The sequence below is a fragment of the Tetrao urogallus genome (assembly GCF_951394365.1).
Source record: "Tetrao urogallus genome assembly, chromosome: 13".
Classification (NCBI taxonomy): Eukaryota; Metazoa; Chordata; class Aves; order Galliformes; family Phasianidae; genus Tetrao; species Tetrao urogallus.
This window is the reverse complement of record NC_136826.1, coordinates 15319095-15341662: the sequence shown is the minus strand read 5'-3', so window position 1 is coordinate 15341662 and position 22568 is coordinate 15319095. Positions and strand designations below refer to the sequence as shown.

Here is a 22568-nt window from a genome sequence, read left to right as displayed (position 1 = left end):
GTGAAAGGGTTTCTGAACTGTACTCACAGAACAGAGCCACAAAAGCGTGCTTAGCAAAACACATTCATGTAATCTATTAAAAATTAACAAATCTCATTAGCATTATTAATCGAAAGCATCAGAGTTCTTGGGTCCCATTCCCCTGTCTGACATCTAGAGGTACTGCCTGAGAAATGACCTGCTACCTAAAGGAGCTAGGAGAAAAGAATTAGGAACAAGGAGCTATCCAGGAGTAGCCCAAAGCATCCACAAGGGCAAGACTCAAGGAGAAAGAAAGGAAAAGCTGGAAACAATAGATTATGAACAGATGCAAAGTGAGGCAGGAGTACTGGGTCATTGTCCCTCCACATCCCCCGGTCTGTTCCCAACACTGATTTCTGGAGACCCTCAAGGCCTAAACCCACAAAGTGTTCCCTTCTGATCACTCTGCTGTCAACTGAGACATCTAAGACAGTCTTGATTTTGGGAGGTAACATTCTTGGGAATAGCAGAGCAAATTGAAATGCTCCAAATTTCTTCTAATGATGAAAAAGCAATTAATGACACCAAACTTTTCTCCACCTTTGCTCCTTCAGACCCTGCTGGCATTGGAATTAATGGTGTAGCCAGGACCTCTTCCACAATGGGACTGACCTGGGCTTGGGGCAGGCACTCTGAGACTTTTCCATGTGCATTACAATGAAGTGAAAAGATCAACACATTGATCTTCAAACTGCTGTTGGCACATGTAGCCAAAAGTCTTTGCTACAACACAACCAGGACAGGCAGCTTCTGCTGATGTTTGATTCTCCAAGCTAGGGACATTCGCTGACCTCTGTGTACTACAAAGACCTGCCAAGATGCAGTCCTAAGGGGAATGCCAATGGCCCTGGTTCCAGCTAAAAGCAGCCCTCAGGGAAGGAGGATTTTTCTCAGTGCTAAATCAGAAAACTCACAGTGGTGTTAGGACACCCAGAGACATCTGACATGTTCCTTTATGACTCACTGCATGTGAGAATCAGCCTTGAACCACGTCCAGGCCACAGAGATTGGGGTTCTTGGCATCAAGAAGAAGTGCCATCATCCCTGGAGATGTGGCACTGAGGACATGGTTTAGTTGGTATGGTGGGGGTGGGGCAGTGGTTGGAAGTGATGATCTTAGTGGTCTTTTCCAACCTTACTGATTCTATGAAGGAGGCAACCAGAGGAGTGCTTCTTCAATCAGAAGGGACTGGGGCCTTGCACAATGTGCTCATTCACTCAAAAACCAGATTCCTCCAGGCCACCACTCATGATGCTAAGGTAAACAACTGTGGTGAGGCTTCAGGTGACAATCCAAAAATTTGGGATGAGAACTGCCCTATGGGCTCAGCCCCCCAGTAGCGGGCAGGTATGGTCACACATCTTTCCTACTCCTGAAGCAGCAACCCAAAGTTTTGTGCTCCTCATCCTCCTGGAACAGCCAATGTGGAGTGAAAGGCAGTGCACACAGAGCTTGGGTTGAGGTGAGAGCACTGCCAAGGAAAGGGAGCTGAGAGGCTCCAGCACTGCCCAGCGTTTTTAATTGCATTAAGCTGCTAAAATAAATAAATAAATGCATACGAACCTGGCTTGGAATTAAAACCGCGCTAAAGTAACTCCAACCCATAAAAGTGGAGTAATGCAGGAGGCCCTGGGAAACATCACCGTGAGCAGCTTTCCCACTTTATATAGAAAAAGAAGGGCTGGGTTCACAGACTGGAACTTTTTAATGGCTCCAGGTCATGTTCACTGTGCTGTGTGCTGGAAGGAGCCCCGGGAACAGCTGCTGAAGTCTGAAACCAGGATCTGGCTTTGCACTTCTGCAGCGAGAGAGCCCCAGATTAAACCCAAATGCTTACTGGGTGCACGTAACATCTGACACAAACCCAGGGCTCGTTCCGGTTCCGTGGGCAAAGCACAAACCCTGGTCCCAGAGGTGGTGCCCATGGGAAATCCAGTGTCACCCAACCGAACAACAGGGCACCATGTCTACAGTGCAGAGCTGGACCTATCCCACTTGCTCTTCCATTGGAACCAAGGGGCTCCCCCTGCACGGTCACACAGGAGCACCCAAATCACTCAGAAATCCTGCAGCTATCAGCTCAGCAGTGAGGTAGGGAGTGGACAACACAACGGGCTCCAAGCTCCAGGTCCAGGAGCTCCTCCTCCCCCTCCACTCTATCTTCAGCACTCCCAGCTCAGCCTCAGGAATGTCACAATCGCAGTGGAAAATCAAAATAAAAAGGCTACGTAATCCAGTTTGTAAATCCCTTGAAAAACACAAAATCCTCTATAAAACGGATTACAGAGATTAAAGATAGAAGTTTCCTGGAAATCGAGAAGCATGTTTCAGCCTCCCTCCTCTCCTCGCCCTCCCAAGAAAGGGAACAGAGGCTCACGATGCTCCTCCCGCATATGATGCTCAACCACACTCTTTCCCAGCAGCAACGTGCCCCTTGTCTGCAGGTGGCTAATGGGTGTTTCTTCTTGATTTTGCTCTTGATGCTGCTTTGGGACATTATCTGCTGCATTCACCCAATGCGCATTGGTGGAAATGGGAATGCAGGTGAAAATCTCCCTGCATCAGGGAGAGGGGGAGATGCCCACAAGCCTCCTGCATGCTTTTTTCTTCATATCTTTCCAGGCAGATCCCAGCAGGCTCTGGGGAACAGTGCAATCATAGGCTGGAGGGAACCTCAACGCCCACTCAGCCCCAACCCCAGCCATGAGCTGGGTGCCCCAAACCAGATCAGGCTGCCCAGGGCCCCATCCAACCTGGCCTTGGGCACCTTCAAGGTTGGGGCACCCACAACTTCTCTGGGCTCTGTAAGCTGCAGGAGTCCAACAACAGCCACAAAGGGACTTTCATCCCTGCAGGCAACCAGCTGGAAATCATCCCCCTGAATCAAGGCACTCTTCTCACAACCCAGATGTTCCCCTTGGCTGTGCCAATGGTGACGACGTTATCAGCTGGAGAAAGCCCAGACACGCATGTGCTGGTTATTACTCTGATAAATTAATATCTTGACACACAGACGGTGGTAGCAGATCAATTTCCTGTTGGGAATTTCCACTTTGTGAGAATTTCTGTACTGCCACTCTTGTTTGGAACAACCAGAAAGATGGCAATATTAGCAGCAGAGCACGCACTCAAGTTCCCAACCTGGTATTGCTCAAGGATTGGTGCAGCTGCAGATGCCTGTCGGGAGCTGCAGCCCAGTCACTCTGAATGATGATCACAGAATAAGGATCAAAACACAGCTTGATCAAAAGGACATTTTACGAACACTGCAGCCAGAGTTGAGTGCTGATGTGAATACTTCCATTCGCCTTTATATTTGCTCTGCTCAGTGCTAATAAAATTAACACCCTTTTAAATAACATGTTCAATTTTTATTTGCTTCATGTTTGTATGCCTTACGGCTTTGAAAACATATCCTCTGAACCCTTCCATCACTTGTTGAATGGCGAGCTGTGTGAGGGTCAGAAAATCACTTTCTGCAGAGGAAGAAGTGGGCTGGGTGCTTGTACTGCTGCTTCACCTGCTTCACTTGGATTTTTCCACCAAAGGTTTTCCTTATTTCTTCTTGTTTTGTGGCGTGGTTTGTTTTGTTCCCCGTGAGAGAGGCTAAAGCAGCCAGACCTTTTCTTTCCCCAGCAGAAATCACTGTCTGTAAATAAACAATTAAGAACTGAACCGAGCACCAGCGGTGTCGATGCTCCTTTGAATGCAGACAACAGAAAAAAACAAAGTGGTGAAAAATTCAGCCTCCTTTCTGCTCTTGCACTCACACATTAGAGGGAAAATAAACTTTCCAGCCCAGGACAGGGAATGCCTTATTGGTGCAGTACAGCCATTTAATTCTAGAGATGTTCATCTCAAAAGCCAGAGCAGAAAAAATATTTTATCCCCTTTTATTTATTTATCTTTTTAGTGCCAACTCACCTTAGCTGAAAAGCACATTGAGATTGTAATTATGGGAAGGCCTCATCGAGTAGATCTGTAAACTCAGGCTATCGGTCTGAATTACTGGAATCAGCAAGGCTAATTTAATGTGGCTGTGCAAAATAGCTCAGATTTGGAATTTCTTAATGGCCTTAGGAGAAGGAGCCTTTATGCATACTGCAATCTAGGCTTCATTCTTAGACCAAATTCCTTCTCATAGATTTTGTGAATGCCCTGTTTTGTAGCCAACACAAACTCTGTCCAGTAAAATAATGTAAGGACTCAGAATGAAAGGAGATTAGCTGTTCCCTGCTCCTGTTATTTTAAAGCAGAAATAACTTTGGCTTCTACTGATTCATAGACAAAGCTTGAAATGCAAAGCATGCTCAACTCTAGATTCAGCATGAAAAGGGCCTTAAAATATTCCTGAGTGCAAGTAATGGACTTATTAGAGGGATGAAAAGAGGCACTTTTCACAGAACCCCAAGCTCTTCAGTCCTGTCATATCAATAATCTTGCTTAAGAATTTCATTCTATTTACATTTTGTTGCCTCCAAAGTATCCTGCCCGACTGATATGAAACGAAACATTTGCACGTTTGAAGAGCTGCTTTATTCCTGGTAGCACTCAGCAGCACTGTGCTGAATGGCTGTGGATCACCCAGAGTGTGCGTGCCGACGTGTGGCACAGCGATGTTGCCCGGCACACACCTCCATCTGACAGCTCACAGCCCAGGAGGTGATTCTCAAGTCTTGCTTAAAAGCATCATCTTTAAATAATGACAGTCAGCAGTGCTGGAACGCGCTGTACCTGCAAGCTGTTCTCCTCTCCTTTATGTTTTACACCCACAAAAACAAAGCTGACAATGAGAGGGAGAAAAAAAAGCTTTGCGGATATCAGGAAAGAGATCTGCCTGGTTGTCTTTCAGCTATCAAAATACACTTTTTTTTTTTCTCTTTTTTTCTTTTTTAATGGTTTAACATAAAATCAGCACTTAACTACAAGAAGTAATTTTGCCCAGAGACCCCAAAGTGACAAGTGGCCCTTCCAGGACACCTCTGCATGGTGCATGGCACTGAGCAGTGGACAAAGCACATGGACTGCATCTGCCTCCCAACCCAAGGCCTCACAGCTCACTGCAGGCACTAATTACGCTCTCTGCTTTGCAGAGATTAATTAAGCACTGCAGCCCCACAGTCCCTGAGAGCCGAGCAAAGCTTCCATTCGCTGATGACTCAAGCTGAGTGTAGATTGCGATGTGGATCCGTGAGCATCAATGGGAGAGCAGGGAACAGCATCCGAGTGCCCTAATTGCTTTGCAGCAGCATCCCCCTCCTCTCCAGGATGCTTTTAATTCCTCCAGACGGGTCCCAGCATACCCCCCTGCATAGGAACTGTTTGAGGCTGTGCTCTGCAATGCTCCCTATGGCAAGACATGGAAAACCAATGTGCCAGAAGCAAAGTCCCGCAGCCACCTCTCAGTCCCCCAGCACCAAGACGAGCAGCCTGCAGACCAATGGACACAAGCATCTCCTCAGCTCCTCCAGGAAATCGCTGTTTCTTTAGTAATAAATGCCCAGATGAAGTAGGTGACAACTGCGTAAAAAAATATGATATCTGTGCACTGGGGAGCTGGATGGCAAAAGGGGATTGGCAGCCCCTGCAGCTCACAAGAAGTGCTAGCTGTGCTGCAGCTGTAGCCTGGGAAACCCATTAAGACCACATGGGGTGTCAGATTGTATGTAACATGAGTGCTGGGCTCACAGGCACCGCATGACGGCAGCCCCACAATGGAGCAGGGCGGAAAAGGGACCAAAGGGACCGGAGGTGACCGAGTTTCTCAGCACATGCCTGAGAAGGCAGAGCCTTCACCTCCTGAAATATGGAGGAGCAGGTGAACCAGCACAGCCCCCTACATTGCAGGCTTGCCCCGAAAGAGCTGAGCTGCAGGGGAAGGCAGCAGGATGCAGAGGATGCTTGGAATGCCACAAAATGATGGGGTGGCTCAATATGAGAAAGCTCCTCTGCCCTGTATCTCCCACTGCAAGGTACTGCAAAGCAAGCACCGAGTTGCACAGAGAGAGGAACGTACCAGCATAGCTGTGCTCCCACCCTGCACCAAAGCACTGAGCTCCAAAGGCAAGCAGGAGGGAAGCACTGCTGTTAGGTGCTAAGGTGCCACCCAGCATGGCCATTGACATCCTTGTCCCCCAGCTCATCCTCCTCTGCTCCAGTAACCCCACCAATAGTAACATTGGAGAGGACATGGTCCCATGTCAGACAAACTGCTCCCAGTCCTTGAAGTGGAGACGAACAGCACTACAAGTGGCCAGGGAGGTTCCAATGGATGGAAGTGACTGAGGAATCCACAGGCAATCCCACACTGCGATCCCAATACCCCATATCCTACACCACAGGACACAGATAAGTATTTTTACAGATAAGTTTCTGCACTTTAATGTATGCCAGGGCTAATCTTACTTCCACTAGCAACTGAAACCACCCTCCCACCTCCTGCTTCCCACCCCAAGCACAGCAGTTTCCATTCCGCACAGAGAAATACCTCCTTGCTATCTTCTTCTTTTCTGATTTTATCTGTTTGTCAGTACGCAGAACCATTTTTCTTCTTTCCACATTTTCTAATGAATTCTGGCAGGGATGGAGCTGTTTGTAAATCACGCAAGTATTTGTTTTACTGGAAACATCTGCTTTAACACATTTGTCTTGAAAAAACATTTTTTTAAACAAAGGTATTAAGCTGCAATGTAAATTGGGCACATCTGTTTATGAGTCACTGCAATAGCACTGCCTCCAATGCACCAGATCACACGGATCTCCAGGGGCCTGATCCAGCAGAAATTGGAAACTTACAGCTCGCTCCGCTCCCTTTTCCGGCACTACTTCCCATAGAGCGCTGCTGGCTGATTCAATAAATTAAGGCTGCTAAATAAGAGAGGCCTACTTAACATCTGCTGATAGCACGAAGCCCAGTGCGGCAACATGCTCCAGCTCTACAGGTTGCCCAAGGAGGCTGTGGATGCCCCATCCCTGGAGGCATTCAAGGCCAGGCTGGATGTGGCTCTGGGCAGCCTGGTCTGCTGGTTGGTGACCCTGCACAGAGCAGGGGGTTGGAATTAGATGAGCGTTGTGGTCCTTTTCAACCCAGGCCATTCTATGATTCTATGATGATTCTACGCACACCCAAACTGTGTTGGTGAGAGCACCCACAGCACTCCCAGCTGTGGGGAGGGCAGAGCCCCACACACAGCCCCACGTTTGTTTGCTGTGTGGCACGGCTGCACCTCGAGCCTCTCTGTGTCTTTGCAACAGCAGAAATAAAGCTACAAGGGCCAGGAGTGGCAGCTGTATGTGACATCAGCTGTTCCCTGACAACAGACACCGAACCAGGAGTGAAAGATTTGCCCTGAAAGCAGAGGGGTAGGGACAGCATTTCTGCTACAAATGAGTTCTTTCACATCCTCTGTGCTCGCCTTAGCGGATGATTTATGGGGACAGGGGAAGAGGAAGAAACATTGCAGTCTGTGTTCTGCTCTGACTTCAGGGAGCATCCAACAAAACTTTTTTCTTTACTTTTTACCAGAACTATTTTACGTGGAAACCAGGAGAGGACAAACAAATGTACCAAAACTACAGAGCACTCAGAGGAGGGCTATCAGGGAGGCAGAGGATGTTACTCAGCCTCTGATGGAAACCACCGGCTTCCACCTGTCAGCTGCAGTCTGCATCACACGAAAGTCCAACAGCACGCTGCAGCAGATGTCTGACTCCCCGTGCAGGAAGCACCTTCAGCCTCCATATCCATGGCACATAAGAACTCCGAAAGAGCTCCGAGTCCAGTGATTTTACAGAGACTCAACATATCGAGGATGTTTGAATTAAAACAAGAAGGAAGGGAAAAAAAAAACAAATGAAAAAGGATGAGCATCACAATGCAGTTGTGATTTATATTTTAGGAATCCCTGCTGGGCTTCCTGTGCTGGACCTAAGGTGGTGACATACGTGCTGGCAGTCTGTCCAGCTGCCAAAGCAGCTGGAGCTCCAAGCAAGTGATGTCCCACAGCAACCAGCAGTACCTGCCACCACCATGCATCCATCCCAGCACATCTGGCCAGCAGCAAACAATGGCACATCATCACGCAAGGGAACAGCTGGTCAAGGGGTGCAGCAACACTCTGGGCAAGCACGGGCTTTCAGCAACCAGGGAAAGACAACCAGACAGAGCCTCTGGATAAAGGGAAAATAAAGGCACTGCTGGCAAGCGATGTCCTCAGCTGGGCTTGTAAGCATGACGTGTGCTGGGCACAGACCCAGGCTCCTGCTGCAGCTGCCCCACATAGGGGGACCCATGCAGGGAGCATCCAGGACAGTAAGATATTGTCAAGGGGCTTAAATACCACTGAAGTCATTTTCTGAAACAACAGAAGCCAGTCAAAATGCCAGATTTCCATTCCTGCAGAAAATGTGGAATGTGCTACTGTTCCAAAGCAGAACAAAGGCAAAATATGTACATAAATAAAAAAAGAAGAAAAGGCAAGATGACATAGAGAGACCAAAACATACAACTCCAACAAAAGTCATCAACTCATTTGGATTTCATCTTTCCTGTGGTATAATTAAATGCATAATCTGAAGCATACTTCTAGACAAAAAAAGCCTCTCTGGAGCACAGGCTGACAATGTGACATCCTGATATGGGCAAACAGGCTGTTTCTGCATTTCCCTGCTTGCAGGAGCAGAGAGAGATGCTTCAATTTATTTCCAAAGCAAAAAACCTGTCCAAAACCCCAGCATACTTCACTGCAGCTCAGTTCCAGCACAGAGGCATTTTCAAATCACAGCTTCCCATCAGAAAGCTTCCAACCTGCTCTAAGAGCATCATGGTGGCAGGTCAAATGCTGGGGACTGCTTTAGCCCCAAGTAAGATTTGCCATATACTTCCGAGCTGGCAAGGCTGATGAATGTGGCTTTTGCAAATCCAAAAGCGCTTGGTTGTATGAAATATTTTCCTGCAGAATAAACCCATTTGCACTCTGCTTCAAGCCACAAAAGCCCTGGAGACCACAAGAGCTGGGGCTGGACGGTGACCGCTGAGCACAGACCACCAACACCCAGCACATGGGAAGGAGGACATCTCCCCTACGGCTCACAGCTCATTTATCTCCTGCACAAGGGGCCGTGGAGCTGGCGGGGGTCTGTGGGGAAATGGATGGAGTCAGCGCTCAGATACACCTGGCTCAGTTCTTGTAACTACTGGTGTTGGCCCCAGCAAGGCTGGTAGATGGGTGCACACAGGTTGCAGCTAATGCACAGCAGTTGAAGTTCTTCCTGACGAATGATGAATTCCCCTGTTTCTGACATGCACTGAAAGCCAACGGAGTGGTGTTGACTCAGTAACTGATCGTGCCCTGGTAATACACGAACTGACGAGTGATTTGCAGGCCAGACCCAAATGCAAGCTGTTTTTACTCACAACTACAGCAAAGCAAGGGACGGGGAGAAGAGAGAAAGAAGTGAGAATTAAAAGAATTAAAAACACAGAGTCCTGAGAGATTTCTCTGGAGGAAACCTCCCAGTCTCTCTTTTCATTATCTTTTCAACAAGGGCTAAAAAAACCCCACACAGATAGGAGAGCATCAACCACCAGCACCAGACCTCAGGATCAGGTCCACGTAGGTGAGCACGTGTTTACAGAAAAACCTGAAAAACAATTTTTAAGAGCATAATGCTCCATTTGCAGCAAGTAAAGACTTGCTGGATCTCAGGTAAGATCGCACCTAAGTAAGCACCAGAGCCTTTGGATGCTGCCATAGTGCAGTGCTGCAGGTTGGGCTGCTATGTCATTGCCAAGATATCCTGTGTAAAACAAACATGTTTGTTCAATGATTGAAACCAAGACGTCAGGATTTTATTTAAGACAGTCTGGAGAATTTCAGCATTTCTTTTTCCCTTTAGGGTTCAAGAGTGCTCTGAAGGCTGTAACCGAAGGTTTTCCAAGGAGAGGTGACTTTCACGGTTCACCTGAAGCAACATCTGTCTTCTCAGACATCTCCCTTAAAGTCAAGCTGAATGACAGCAAGGCAACAACCACAGCCGAGATCCCATCCTAAACCCTTGTGGTGATACAGGGCCACTGACCCAACATCAATTGTGTTTGTAGTTTTTCACACAACTCCTCCACTGTGCTTTATGGGCAGATGCATGTCAAGGACATCCTGAGTAAAGCTGTGATTAATAGCCCTTGATGGATCTTAGTACCATGAGTTTTTCTCTTGTGTTCTTGACTCCATACAAGCTCCAGGCGTCCCTGCTACACGATATCATAGAATCATTCAGGTTGACTCTAAGGTCACCTAGTCCAACCCCCGGTCCATCCTCACTATACCACTAAACCATGTCCCTCAGTGCCACATCTACGAAAGCCTCCATGGATGGTGACTCCATCACCTTCCTGTTCCAAGAGGAACAGACTCACCCCTCTGTCTGAGAAGAACTTTTTCCTAACATCCAACCCAAATCTCCCCTGGTGCAACTGGAGGCCATCACCTCTCATCCTATTGCTGCCACCTGGGACAAGAGGCCAACTCCCACCTTGCCACAACCTCTTCTCAGGCCGTTGTGAAGAGTGATGAGGCCTCTCCTAAGCCTCCTCTTCTCCATATTAAACAACCCCAGTTCCCTCATCCACACCTCACAAGACTGAAAGCCCAAAACAGAACACAGTACTCAAGGTGTGGCTCCCATTCAAACCTTGCTGTTGCCTGCAGCGTTCCCCAGCGCTGTAGTGGGATGCTCCAGTGGATCCCTGTTTGGGATCTCATGCCACACCAAGAAGGGCCGTGCACCACAGCCTCATTTATTACATCCCTGTAATCACTCTTATCAGCTTACCTGCAGTAAGGCATCAGTAAAAGCTAAGCCACTCATGAATGGGGCACTCTCTCCTACGTGCAAAGTCAATCAACATGTTGTATTGTTATCGAGCTCACAGACAAACCTCTCTTTGTACAGCAACCAGCACAGATACAATGCCCTGGCTATCGGTGTAAGGTTATCTTGTCAGTCCATTAGCAAGAACCACCTGCTCTGCTTCTGTCTGAAATATCCCCTTACTGACATTCCTTAAAAAGAAATCCATTTAAACTATTTCATCTCTCCTGGAAGAAAAAAGAAGTTAGCATTGAGTCAGGAAGTGGGTTTCCCAGCTTCAGAAGAATTCATGCATTTTCAAGCCACAGAAACACAGATTCATCATTCCTTACAGATAAATATGACTATCACCATTGCAACTGGGCAGATCTTTGCATACTTGAAATTGTTCAGATGCGTTCAGTCATGTAAAATGCTGCACTCAGTAACACTTTAAAGATACATCAGCTCCCAAATTACACTGTTGAAAAGTGGCTCCTCAGACACTCAGTCATAAACTGTTAGTCAGAACTCAGCTGCGTTCAAGTCCAAATAGAAGGAAAACCTCTTGTCAGAAGCATGGCACATGAGAAAGCAATCCCGGAGTTACCAAGACTTGTGCATTTGTACAGCACAAGAGCAGCAAATCATTTCATCCAACCTTCAGTACACCTTACACAGCTCCATTTCCCAAAGTCACCACACACCGAGGCCAAGAACCAGCCTCATCTGCCCTGATGTGAGATTCCAGAACTACTGAGAACAACTTCTGCCCACACTGTGAGTGCGACACATGCGTTCGTGGTCATGCGACTATCAGGGATTTAAATGCCCTCCACTGATCCTGCTTTAAAAAATCTGCTACGCTACTCTTTGCTTTAGGTCGAAGTGGAAGCTGGCTCCTACAAATCCAAGATAAAAACTGCTTGGTCTGATTCGTACCCGCAACCACAACGCTGAAAATGTTTGAAAGAATAAATCAAAATAAAATACAATTAAAAACCAGAAAAATAAGAGCACAGGATGAATATATCCAGTGGATTTACTTCCCAATTTCATAAACGATCTCTGCATACACGTAGCTTACCTCAAAGTGCATTCTTATTTTAAGGGATGAGCCTTCTTCAGACCTCCCATACCTTTGGAGGAACTCTCAGTATAGAAGTTGCAAGAAAGCATTAAAATGTACACATTATGTGTACAGCAAGGCCCAGCAGAGTCACATCACCACCAACAGCCAACTGAAGAGTGCTAGAAACATCCCTGCTCTGAAAGCCACCAATAATTTTCCCAGCCTACCAATAAAAAAATCATTGTTGCTGATTTCCATAGCGAGTTAATGAACTTGACACTCAATTACAGCTTCAGCCAACTGCTGCCCCCGTCTCTTCTCGCTTTTATTTGGACAATGACAAAGAACACTTGACTCCTAACCAAATATTCGCTAAAAGGAGACATTTCAACAAACACAAACACTTGAAACAGCAAAGCAATAATCAAGCTATTGCACTGTTTCAGTTGGTAGCATTCCAGCACTTCCATCGGGATAATCCAGCTGACATTTGGCCTTGAGACAGGATGGATGCCTTGTAACGCAGCATCTCTGCTGAAGGGGTATTCTGAAGTAAATCTGGTATTTGGAAATGTCTTTTTCAGCAGATAGATAAACAACCAAAGGAACTGGCTGCCCAAGCATCAGGCAGAGCAGCATCAGCAGATACCTGCGGCTCAGATATGGGCACCCTGAAGGCATTTACAGAGAAACAAGCACTGCAATAAAGAATCTGAAGAGGTGATCTTGTAAATATTTTACATTTTGCTGGTCTGCCTCCAAGCAGTGAGCAAGCACCAGCAGACACAAAGCAGGAGAAAGCAGGCTAATGAGAGGAACGCGACCAAAGGAATTGGACAAGGCTTTCTGAAACAATTCTGCAAAGCAGATGCACCAGTGGTCAAGTCAGAAGCCATTAAAAAGTTATGGATCTTGGAAAAGAGAGGGCCATGCTATGTCTGGGTTTCAGTGTGGGCTGCACACAAACCCCACAGAGGAGACAGAGCAGAAAACAAGTGGGGGGGAGAAAAGATGCACCCGAGCACCAAGCCAGCAAATGGGGCTCCAGCTGCAAACTCCCTTTGCCCTTATAAGCAACAAATGGAGATGAGAAAGGCAACACCCAGTGCTGCACAGCCGGAGCAGTCAGGCAGGAGAGCTGTTTTACACACACAAACCACAGAGCCATCCTTACATATCTTTATTGCACACATCCATCCTTATACCTCTCATGGGATGAGGCCAACTTCCCTTCTCAGGATAAACTATTTCTACTCATTGCTGCCAAATCCATCTGTTCCCAAGACAACTTTTGTTACTGCCTAACACAGATACTTCGGAAGGGTAAATCTTCCTCCTGTCCCCTGACCCTGCTTGCTGGATCACTTCAGATATTCCCGGGTGTTCTTCCAGCCACTAAAAGGCACATTTCCACCCAAAAATCTTCATGATAGCCTACAGGCAGCTCAGGGCAACACCAGTTCCTACTACAGCTGCTCAGCACAGGAGCATCTCCAGCACCTATGTTTCATTTTCAGGCTTACTGGCAGCCAGTTCGGAAGTTATAAGTGGCATCATGAGTGAGAATGCCAGAGGTGAGCTAATTAGTGGGTGGCTGTCTGGAGCAGCAGCTTCCCCAGGCTTTGCTTTGGGTACACAGTGTAGGATGACTGATCTCAGCAGTGTGAGGACGTTTGTAAGCATAGATTTCTGGAATACATTCACACCGACTAATGATTTGGGGGGAAATACTACGATTTATTCACTGGCATGCTTTGCCATTGGTGTGGCGTAAATACACGCACACGTCTGGACACATCTCTATTTTTGGAGCTCCATGCACAGGGTGCCGGGTCCATAGTTACTCCATTGACAAACAGGAAGTGCTCTTCACTGAGCTGGAAGGCTTTCAATCCTCCTCTTATTGTAAACATTATCTGCCTTCAAAATCCTTAATGTGTTGCAGATGTGACAAACAATAAAAGACCTATCATAAAAAAAAAAAAAAAAAAAAAGCTTGCCATCTCCGTGTTTCCCACTGGGGCACCATAATAATGAATTTATTAGCATACAGCACTCACCAACATATGTTTATAGTCACTCACAAACTTTTGACTTGACAGTTTACAAGTATGTTTAAATCATTAGCTTAAGTTGAGTGTCCAGTTATTACTGGGTCATTATAAATAGGAAACAAAGGTAGCATTTCATACAACAGGCAATAAATCAAAACTAGGCTGTATTCAAGAGTGACTTTGTTTGGGGATTTTTTGCTCTTTTTTTTCAGATCTCCACATTTCCCAAACCTTTGGAGACCCAAACTGCAGGGCAGGAAAACCACAGAATGATAGAATCATAAAGGCTGGAAAAGACCTCTGAGATCCCTAAGTCCAACCCCAGCCCACCCCACCAAGTCCATAATCACATCCCTCAGTGTCACATCTCCACAGTTCTGGAGCACCTATAGAGATGGTGACTCCACCACCTCCATGGGTCACTTCAACTACCAGCACAGACACAGCATCCCCAATGACCTGCTTTTTGGGTGGTGTACATTCTCATGCAAAGACCTTGGGCATGGCCAATGCTGCTAACGTTTTCACCCAACCTCCATCCAAACCCAGCACCTATTTGCACACAGCAAACACACAACATTAATGTGTCTCGTTAAAGCCTTTATCTTACACAGTGATCCCACTGCAAGTGAGATTTTAAGGCAGGGCCAAGAACTTGTGGCACGCCGTCCAGACGTAGCCCACAGCCTCGCTGTGCAGGACCACATGCTTTTTGCTGTGCTGCCCTTGGATAACAGGAGGACACATGCAGCAGAGCTGCCTGCCAAGTCTATGTGTAAGGCAGAGCCAACACTCAGCAAGGGAGGAGTTCTCTGCTGCTATCACGGGGCCAGGGATATTTCCTCTTGAGCTGAACCAGACTGCTAAGAAAAAAGAAAACCAAGCATCCAAACGCATTCCCTCACTGCAAACCTGAGGGTGAGAAGGGAAATGCATTTGAAGAGGATTTGCATGCTTGATCACTCTGCTAGGACACCTGCACTGCTGGCCATCCAGCCTCGCTGCCTTCATGCTGCCGCAGGGAACCTCAGGAACTCAACCCCAGCCACTCCCAGTCTCTGCATCTCTATTACAGGGCAACCACCTTGGGGAGGAGGGAGACAAAGCCACGCCAAAAGCAGAAGTTCATTGCAAAAAGTACTTCCAGATTTCAAAGCCTGGCATCATTTCAAATCGGCATGCTAACCTAACATTTAGAATTTGTGGAACTAGGGGGAGATGTGGAATGGTTTCTGGTCCCTTTTATTTTGTGTTACATACATATGATATGATGGAAAAAAAAATAATTGAAAAATATCCCTTTCAAAGTAAAAAAGAAACATTCTCAGAATGTTGAAAGTATTTCCACACCATCAGCAACTTTTCCCAGGCTTGTTTCCAACATAAAACTTGAACAGTGTCACTGCTGCCTATCCAGTACCAACCAAACATGATTCTGTCGCTGTCAGATCAACTTCACCTTTCTACTCCAAGGAAGAACACACAAAAATGAGCATCATTGCACACACAGCTGAGGAAGAACCAGAAAGTCTCTGGCCAGCACCATGGCACAGTGCTGTACTCCAGGCCAGTCGGTGCCCAGAAGCTGTGCCGCCCAAACACAGCTCTCCCAGCAGCCTGATAGACTTAACTTGCTGGGACACAATGCCCCAAGCCATGGCTGCTTTTCCACTGTGTTAATATTTACCCAGTCTTAGCAAAGTCAGCAGCAAACACCCTCCAGCAGAGTAGCACAGGGAGGATAAGCCCTCTTTTCACGTAACATGTTCACATACCACATGACAAGAGAGGTCTAAACTGCCAGACAGGCGGGTTATCTGGGGATCAATACTGTGATTAAACCAGCCTACAGAGATAGGAGGTGGCAGAGAGGATTATACACACAGCTGATGATATTATGGGGAAGGCTGGAAGAGGAAATTAGAAACACATTAAAATAGCATGGAAGTGTGATGCAAAGATGGTGGAAAATGAAACACGTATCTCTGCACTCAGCTCAGGACAACGTGGATCACCTGTGTTTCCTTAACATACACTTTGATATTGAGTTCTTGCATGAAAGAAACGGCATTTTATCCTTCTCCAAATGATGCGTTTCTCTTTCAGACCTGGGTTGGAGAACTTAAGGAGCCTTTTCCTTCTCCAAACCAATATTTGAATATATGTATTTTATATATTTTACATAATGCGTCAATAATCTTTGATATGAAACGGGCATTTGATATTTCAGCTCTCACTTCATTAAGGATATTTTAATTATCCCAGGCCAATGGAAGGAAGTTTATAAACATCTGTGCTTCGTTTAAGAGCCCAAATTTCCCTCTTAAACTTCAAAGCTGTAAAGCTGATTTTATCCAGGTTCAGTTGTCTGGTCTCTCCAAGAGCACAGAGCTGGGACCAGCATTAATTGGGTCAAGCTTCCAGCCACTGCCCCCCAGCCAGCAGATGCCACACACCCACCATGGACATGGTGGTCTCACTGCTATGAGCAGGAGGGAGGATGGCAGCAGTTAGGGGATTAGGGGGTCAGGGGAAGGCACCCACCCATCTTTCTGTAACTGCCCAAGTCGCAGCTGGATCTTCACTTCCACCTCCAATGGAAGGTGGTGACCTTTTTAATTACATAGCCATGAAGCATCAGGACACCTTACTGACATCTCGAGGAGATCCAAAGACATAGATCACACTGATGGTCAACGTTGTTGACCCTAAAGGTCTTGAGTGCTCAAATCACTTCTCAAAAATGAAACTTAGGTGTTTTTTTTTTCTTGAGTTTGTTTTGTTTTTAAATTAACCCCATCTCCCTAAACTCCATGTCAGAAACAACCAAGAGGGTTTGCTGTACTCAGACCATCTTTATTGACTTTATGAATTTCTCCAGAAAGCAGAAAAGCTCGCTTTTAAATTCCTAAGAGTAGGCAGCAGGGGATGAGCTGTACCTACAGCTCAGCAAGGCTGAACGCACCCCTGTAAGCCCACCTGGAGCAGGAAGCTGAGCAGACCCAAGAGTTGTCACCCAGACCTACTGACCCCAGAGGAACAGCCACCCCCAGAACCACTGTCCCCATTACCTGCTAAGAACCGGAGCTGGTTCCTCACTCGCAGCTCTCCATCTCCAGAGCCTCTGCCACAGTCATCTTCATCATCACAGTCTCCACTCCCCTCTTCCTCCTCCTCTGGGGTTTTGCCTGTAGCTTTTCGGTGGGGCAGAGCCGTCCCTTTGAGCAGCTGGAAGACAGGATGCATCACGATCACTGAACAGCTCCCACCACCCTCCCTACTTCTTCATCTCCTGTGAGTGACATGGCTCCGTGGAACCACATCAGTAGGCTAGGTTGGATATCTGGAATATTTCTTCACAAAAGAGTGGCGATGCATTGGCACAGGCTGCCCAGGGAGTTGGTAGAGTCACTGTCCTTAGAGGTGTTCAAGAAATGTGCAGATGTAGCACTGAGGGACATAGTTAGTGGGCATGGTGGTGGTGGTGTGAGTTGGACTTGGTGATCCTAGAGGTCTTTTCCAACCTGAATGATTCCATGTGACCCTGGTGCATGCCTCATACCAAAGCACAGAAGGGCTCTGGTTCATTCATGGGCAAACATGCACACAAAACCTCAACGGAACAAACAGGAGAAGGAAATAAAACCACACTGAGAAACTCCATGCCTTGGCTTCTCCCTGAGTGAAGGACATCTACCAGCCATCAAAGCCCACAGGTCAGCAGCAGAATGCACTTCCAGAGCTGAGCCAGATGAGTCCTGTGTGGGGGCAAAGCCCCCCGAGAAGTCAGACACAGAAGCAGTGGCACAGCTGAGCCCTGGCCAGTGGTCAAGGGCAAGCTGAGCTCAGCCCCAGGCTTGGTTGCTGCTGCACCACTGCAAGTCTTTGTGCTGCCAGTTCAACACAAAGTGATCTGTTGGAAAGCACCATGGAGCTGCTCTCAGGGATTATGGTCCATCTGAGGAGTAACATGTAGGACAAGAAATGACAGATCCCTCTGGCACTGCTTTGGGAAACCAGGACAGCTCTGTATGCTGCAAATCCCACAGCAGAGTGCCCTCATCCCAGCATCACCCTGCTTGGGGCAGGCAGTGATGGGAACACCCAGAAGATGCTCACAGAGATGAGCTTCTAAAGTGCTGGATTAAGGCAGGATTTGACTTCCCCAGGTAAAGCAATGCAGTGAAAGAACCCATAATCCACACCAAGCAACTCCAACGTTTCCAAGCAAAAACAAAATCAACAAAAAACAGCTCCAGAGCTTTAAAGTCCTAACTGCTTCTGAAAGGTTGCACATCACTGAGCAGGGGTTGGATACCTGCACTGATGGTCAGGGTTGCTCTCAGCCACGGGTGGGAGCTCTCAGCACCATCCGTGCAGAGAGGCAGGATGAAACACATATTTAAGACATTGCCTTCCTCTTCCCACTGACTTTCCCTATTTTGCTCTTGCTGAAAGAACCCAGTTATTTCATCACCAACCCAGCTTCCCTTTGAAAAAGTGTGAGTCAGCCCATTAATATAGGCTAAAAATTTCTGTCACTACCAGTACACCATTAAAAGCTTCTCAAATTTAATCTCTGCTTTAAAAAAAAATAATAATAATAAAGGATAAGTAACAGAGAAGATATTGCAAAACGGGAGCCTTCTGCTTACTTCAGGGCTTTAGTTGGTTCCAGCTATTGCAGCAATATGCGTGTCTTTCAAGGCATTTTTTAATATCTGGAATCTAGGTTATATTTTTAAACTATTAAGCAAGTCTTAGAAAACAGTTCCTAAAATATTTAGCTGCTGAAGTTTATACAGCCTTGGAGGAATGCTTTCAGCATCTGGCTCTCTGTCCACAGCAGTGTCCACATACCTTATTGTTTATATTAGAGCAGCACAGCGTAATGAAAAACAAATGGCTCCAAGTGAGACCACTCCAGCTCCCTGCTGCACCCTGTGGGGAGCAGCACCATGGCACAGCTCTGCTTCACGGGTCCACGCTGAGCATCACCCAAGGGTGACAAAGGGACATGGCAAGGATGAGGGTTTTCCCTTATGTATGTGTCCCCAAATGTTAGCCTTGTACACCTGAATCAGAGAGCATGGCACCACGGCAGTGCTAGCAGGTGAAGTGCAGCTCATCACCCCAAAACACAGAGATGTGTTTTCGTGGCCATCAGCATGCTTTGGCTCAGACCGCCCAAGCTCCCAAATCCAGAGTCTTATTTTATTTAGATGTTTGCAGGCCTTTCCCAGAACATTGTGTGACCACAAAAAGAAAAAAATGATATGCATATATACACCAGTACAGAGCTGGGCGTAGCATGGGGCAGACCTCACACAAACCAAACACGGCGGCTCAGCCCTTATCACTCCTTGCATTTCTCCCCTCCAAAGTCAGCCCACAGTGCTTAGGAAATGTTTGTAGAAGTCATGCTCGGAGGCACAGCATGCACTTGTTCTTGCTGCATGCAGACCTGATGGTTCTCACGTTGTGGGACCGAGGAGCACCATGGCTCATTCAGACACATGCCAGGAACAGACAACATCCATGGAGTCTTGCAATGCTGTAAATAGAGACTTCAGCAACAAATAAGCACACCATAAATATAGACTTTGTCAACGACACAGCTAATAGCATAGCTCAGATGGGAGCATGGCAGCTGAAAAATACAGTGAGCGTGCCCCACACAATTTAGAACTCACTGCCCCAGTGCACCACCATTGCAGGATGCTCCCATTGCAGCTGAAGCATGAAGCACACCAGCAGGAACCTCACCATGCACCTCAGCAGCATAAATTCCATTACCCAGAAAGAGGCATAAGGAGCTTTTTGGCAGAGAGAATTAAATTTTGGAATATTTTCAGATTTAATAAGCTCAGCAGGGGCGGGAAAATAGCAGAATTTTTCAGTTGTTTTCATACATTAAAATCACTCTCATATTACTATTTTTTTTCTTGGCATGCTATAAATTAGCAGCTTAATTTCTCAACCTTTATAGCCACAATGAAATGGGAACTTCCCAAGAAACAACACATGGGCCTCAGCATAGCCAAGCACATGCTGACCATAGCGTCTGATTGGCACAGTGATGCTTGTGGGCATCAGGATGGCCTCAGCCTTGCAAACCTGCCTGGGCATCAGCTCACTCATACAGCAACATGTTGTACTGAGGGACATGATTTACCAGGAAATGTTGATGATGGGTGGACAGTTGGACTGGATGATCTTGGAGATCATTTCCAACCTTGGTGATTCTGTGATTCAAAGGTCACTGACAAAGTATGAAGCACAAGAAAGTCCTACCAGAAGAGCAGGGCCAGCAATACCTCCTACCACGTCCTTCCCTGCTAGCACAGACAGGAAACCTAGTGATGGGTGGGAATCTCAAAGTACAATTTTGGGCATTCAGATAGAGAGCACTGCTGGGCACCATGGCTTCAGCTGGCACAACATTGTGGCCTCACTGAACCATTGCACAGCCACCAGCACGGTCTGTGTGCTTTATGAAGTTATATTCAGAGCACTGAACATAGCTTCTCCATCCTTAAATAGCAAACAGAGCTGACTGTTACCCTGACATTACAGTTAATTCATGTCCTGTGGTGTACAGACTACGCTAAGAGACAGAAAATACATAGTCTGGTGATCACTAAAGTAGTATGTGAAGCAAGATAGCTTCATCTTAATCACAATTCACTCAGCTGCAAGAGTTTACAATCATATCTGCTCTTCTCTGCTAAACCATAATGGCAAAAATACTCTGTAATGTACCCAGTGTAAACCAGAGTGCTAATTGTGGGAGCCCGTGCGCATGCACACATCTCAGAGGTGTCTGTGGCGCACCCATCTCCCATCTGCACCGTAACCATGGGAAGAAGCACATGGGCCACATCCTACACTCCCAACTACAAGATCCACCAGCTCAAACATGCATCGGATTTGTGTCCAACCTCATTGCTTTCACATCCTACCCTCACTCCAGACACACGGGCATTGGCACGAGGGATGGCGGAATGCCCCAGCTGGTTTCCACACAAATATTTGTTCCTCAGTTTGTCCTGTGATCTCCCCCCCCCCCCGAAAAAAACAAAAACAACAAAAAAAAAACACAAGCAAGATCGGAAGAGTGTGCCGAGCATTTCTGCAAGGAAATCTCCCCAGGGCATCCCAGTGTGATTTATACCATTATTCATAACCATGCAGTGACCAGACACAAACAGATGCAGCAATGTGGGGTAATGACTCAGCTGGAGTTGGACGGGCGACCGTGTGTTGAAATCTTTATAACTCCTTGTTCTTAACAACCACTTCACTCAGAGCTCCCCATCCCACCAGCCCCCTGAGCCACCTGGCCTTGTTTTTCCAATTTTAACCTAAACAAGGAAGGCTACAACATACTTTTTATCATTAATCTCCCGTCTCCGAGAAGAAATCAGCGTTGTGTTCCTTGGACTGCAGTTCAACAGTCGTTTTCTCATTTTGGAAACTATGCTCGCTGTATTGCAAATATCAATTTGAGCAACACCAAAATTGTGTCCACAAATTCAGATGAAATATCGGCCGTGTGATACAAGCACTGTGCTCCTCTAGGGCAGAAATCAACCCTTTCAACAGACTTCAAAAATATGCAAAGCAAAGAGAACAGCCAAACAGATTATTAAGGAGAATAGAAGACTTTTAGAAAAACATTTAATTCCTTCATGAGTTTAGGGGAGAAGTCTGATTGATATTTGTAATCTTTTGGTGGACAGAGCTGTCATTTAATTTAGCTTGCATGACTGAAAGAATTTAATAAAAGTGTTCCACTGAGTTTTGCTGAAATTCTTTGCATGTTTTTAGTAAGCCTCTGGAATACGATCAAACCTAAAAAGCTGGAGAGGACGGAGACTGATCTCGTAGCTAAAATAATATTCAGAATTGCAATATACATTTAGTAATCAAGCGTTCACATCCAAAGAGCTCTACTGCAGGAACTCTCTGGTGCTCAGCCACACAACGCTGCACACCATGAACCAAACCCAGCACAGCCAACCAACCTCTGGCTCTGCCAGGAACCTTCCAGCCACTCTGCTCAAGGGCTGCACACAGAACATTGGATGCCATCCTTCTAGAGGTTTGGTAAGGAGCTCAGAGGAGCAAAGCTGTTCTTTCTCCTCATTTTCAGACACCCAACACAAAGGCCACCACACATTCCACCCAACTCTTACAAGTCCCAGCAGGTCAGGTTTTCCTATTTTAAATTCCAGCCTGCTGAAAACATTGTCTAAGGGGAGAAAAATAGACCTTGTAGCCAATCCTGACCTTTAAATTCGCAACACTGACTAATTTATGGGTGGCTTTTAAATCAGGGCAGCATCATGGGAAACGTGCAGATTTTCACACGATACTGTTCCCTGTTAACAGCTCATTACAATGTACAGAAGTATATTCCCATTATGAAATACAGCTGGAGTTGTTTTGCTTACGAAGGTCATTATCTGATCACCAGCGAGAACCAAGGCAAGGAACCCATTTTAAAAGCCTGAAGTTGTGGACTATTTGAAAACTCATGTGTTTTGAATTTGGTGGCCTGATCATA

The 22568-nt window shown here is 46.6% G+C and overlaps 1 protein-coding gene across 1 annotated transcript in view; it reads right to left on the bottom strand.

Annotated features, from left to right (window-relative positions):
- Positions 1-22568, bottom strand: part of GPC3 (glypican 3) — a gene marked incomplete at both ends in the record, with an annotated part of 113276 nt that overhangs the window by 5800 nt on the left and 84908 nt on the right. The window contains one exon of the mRNA XM_079542048.1: positions 17071-17227. Coding sequence (XP_079398174.1) covers positions 17071-17227 — 157 coding nt within the window. The remainder of the gene's footprint in view (positions 1-17070; positions 17228-22568) is intronic.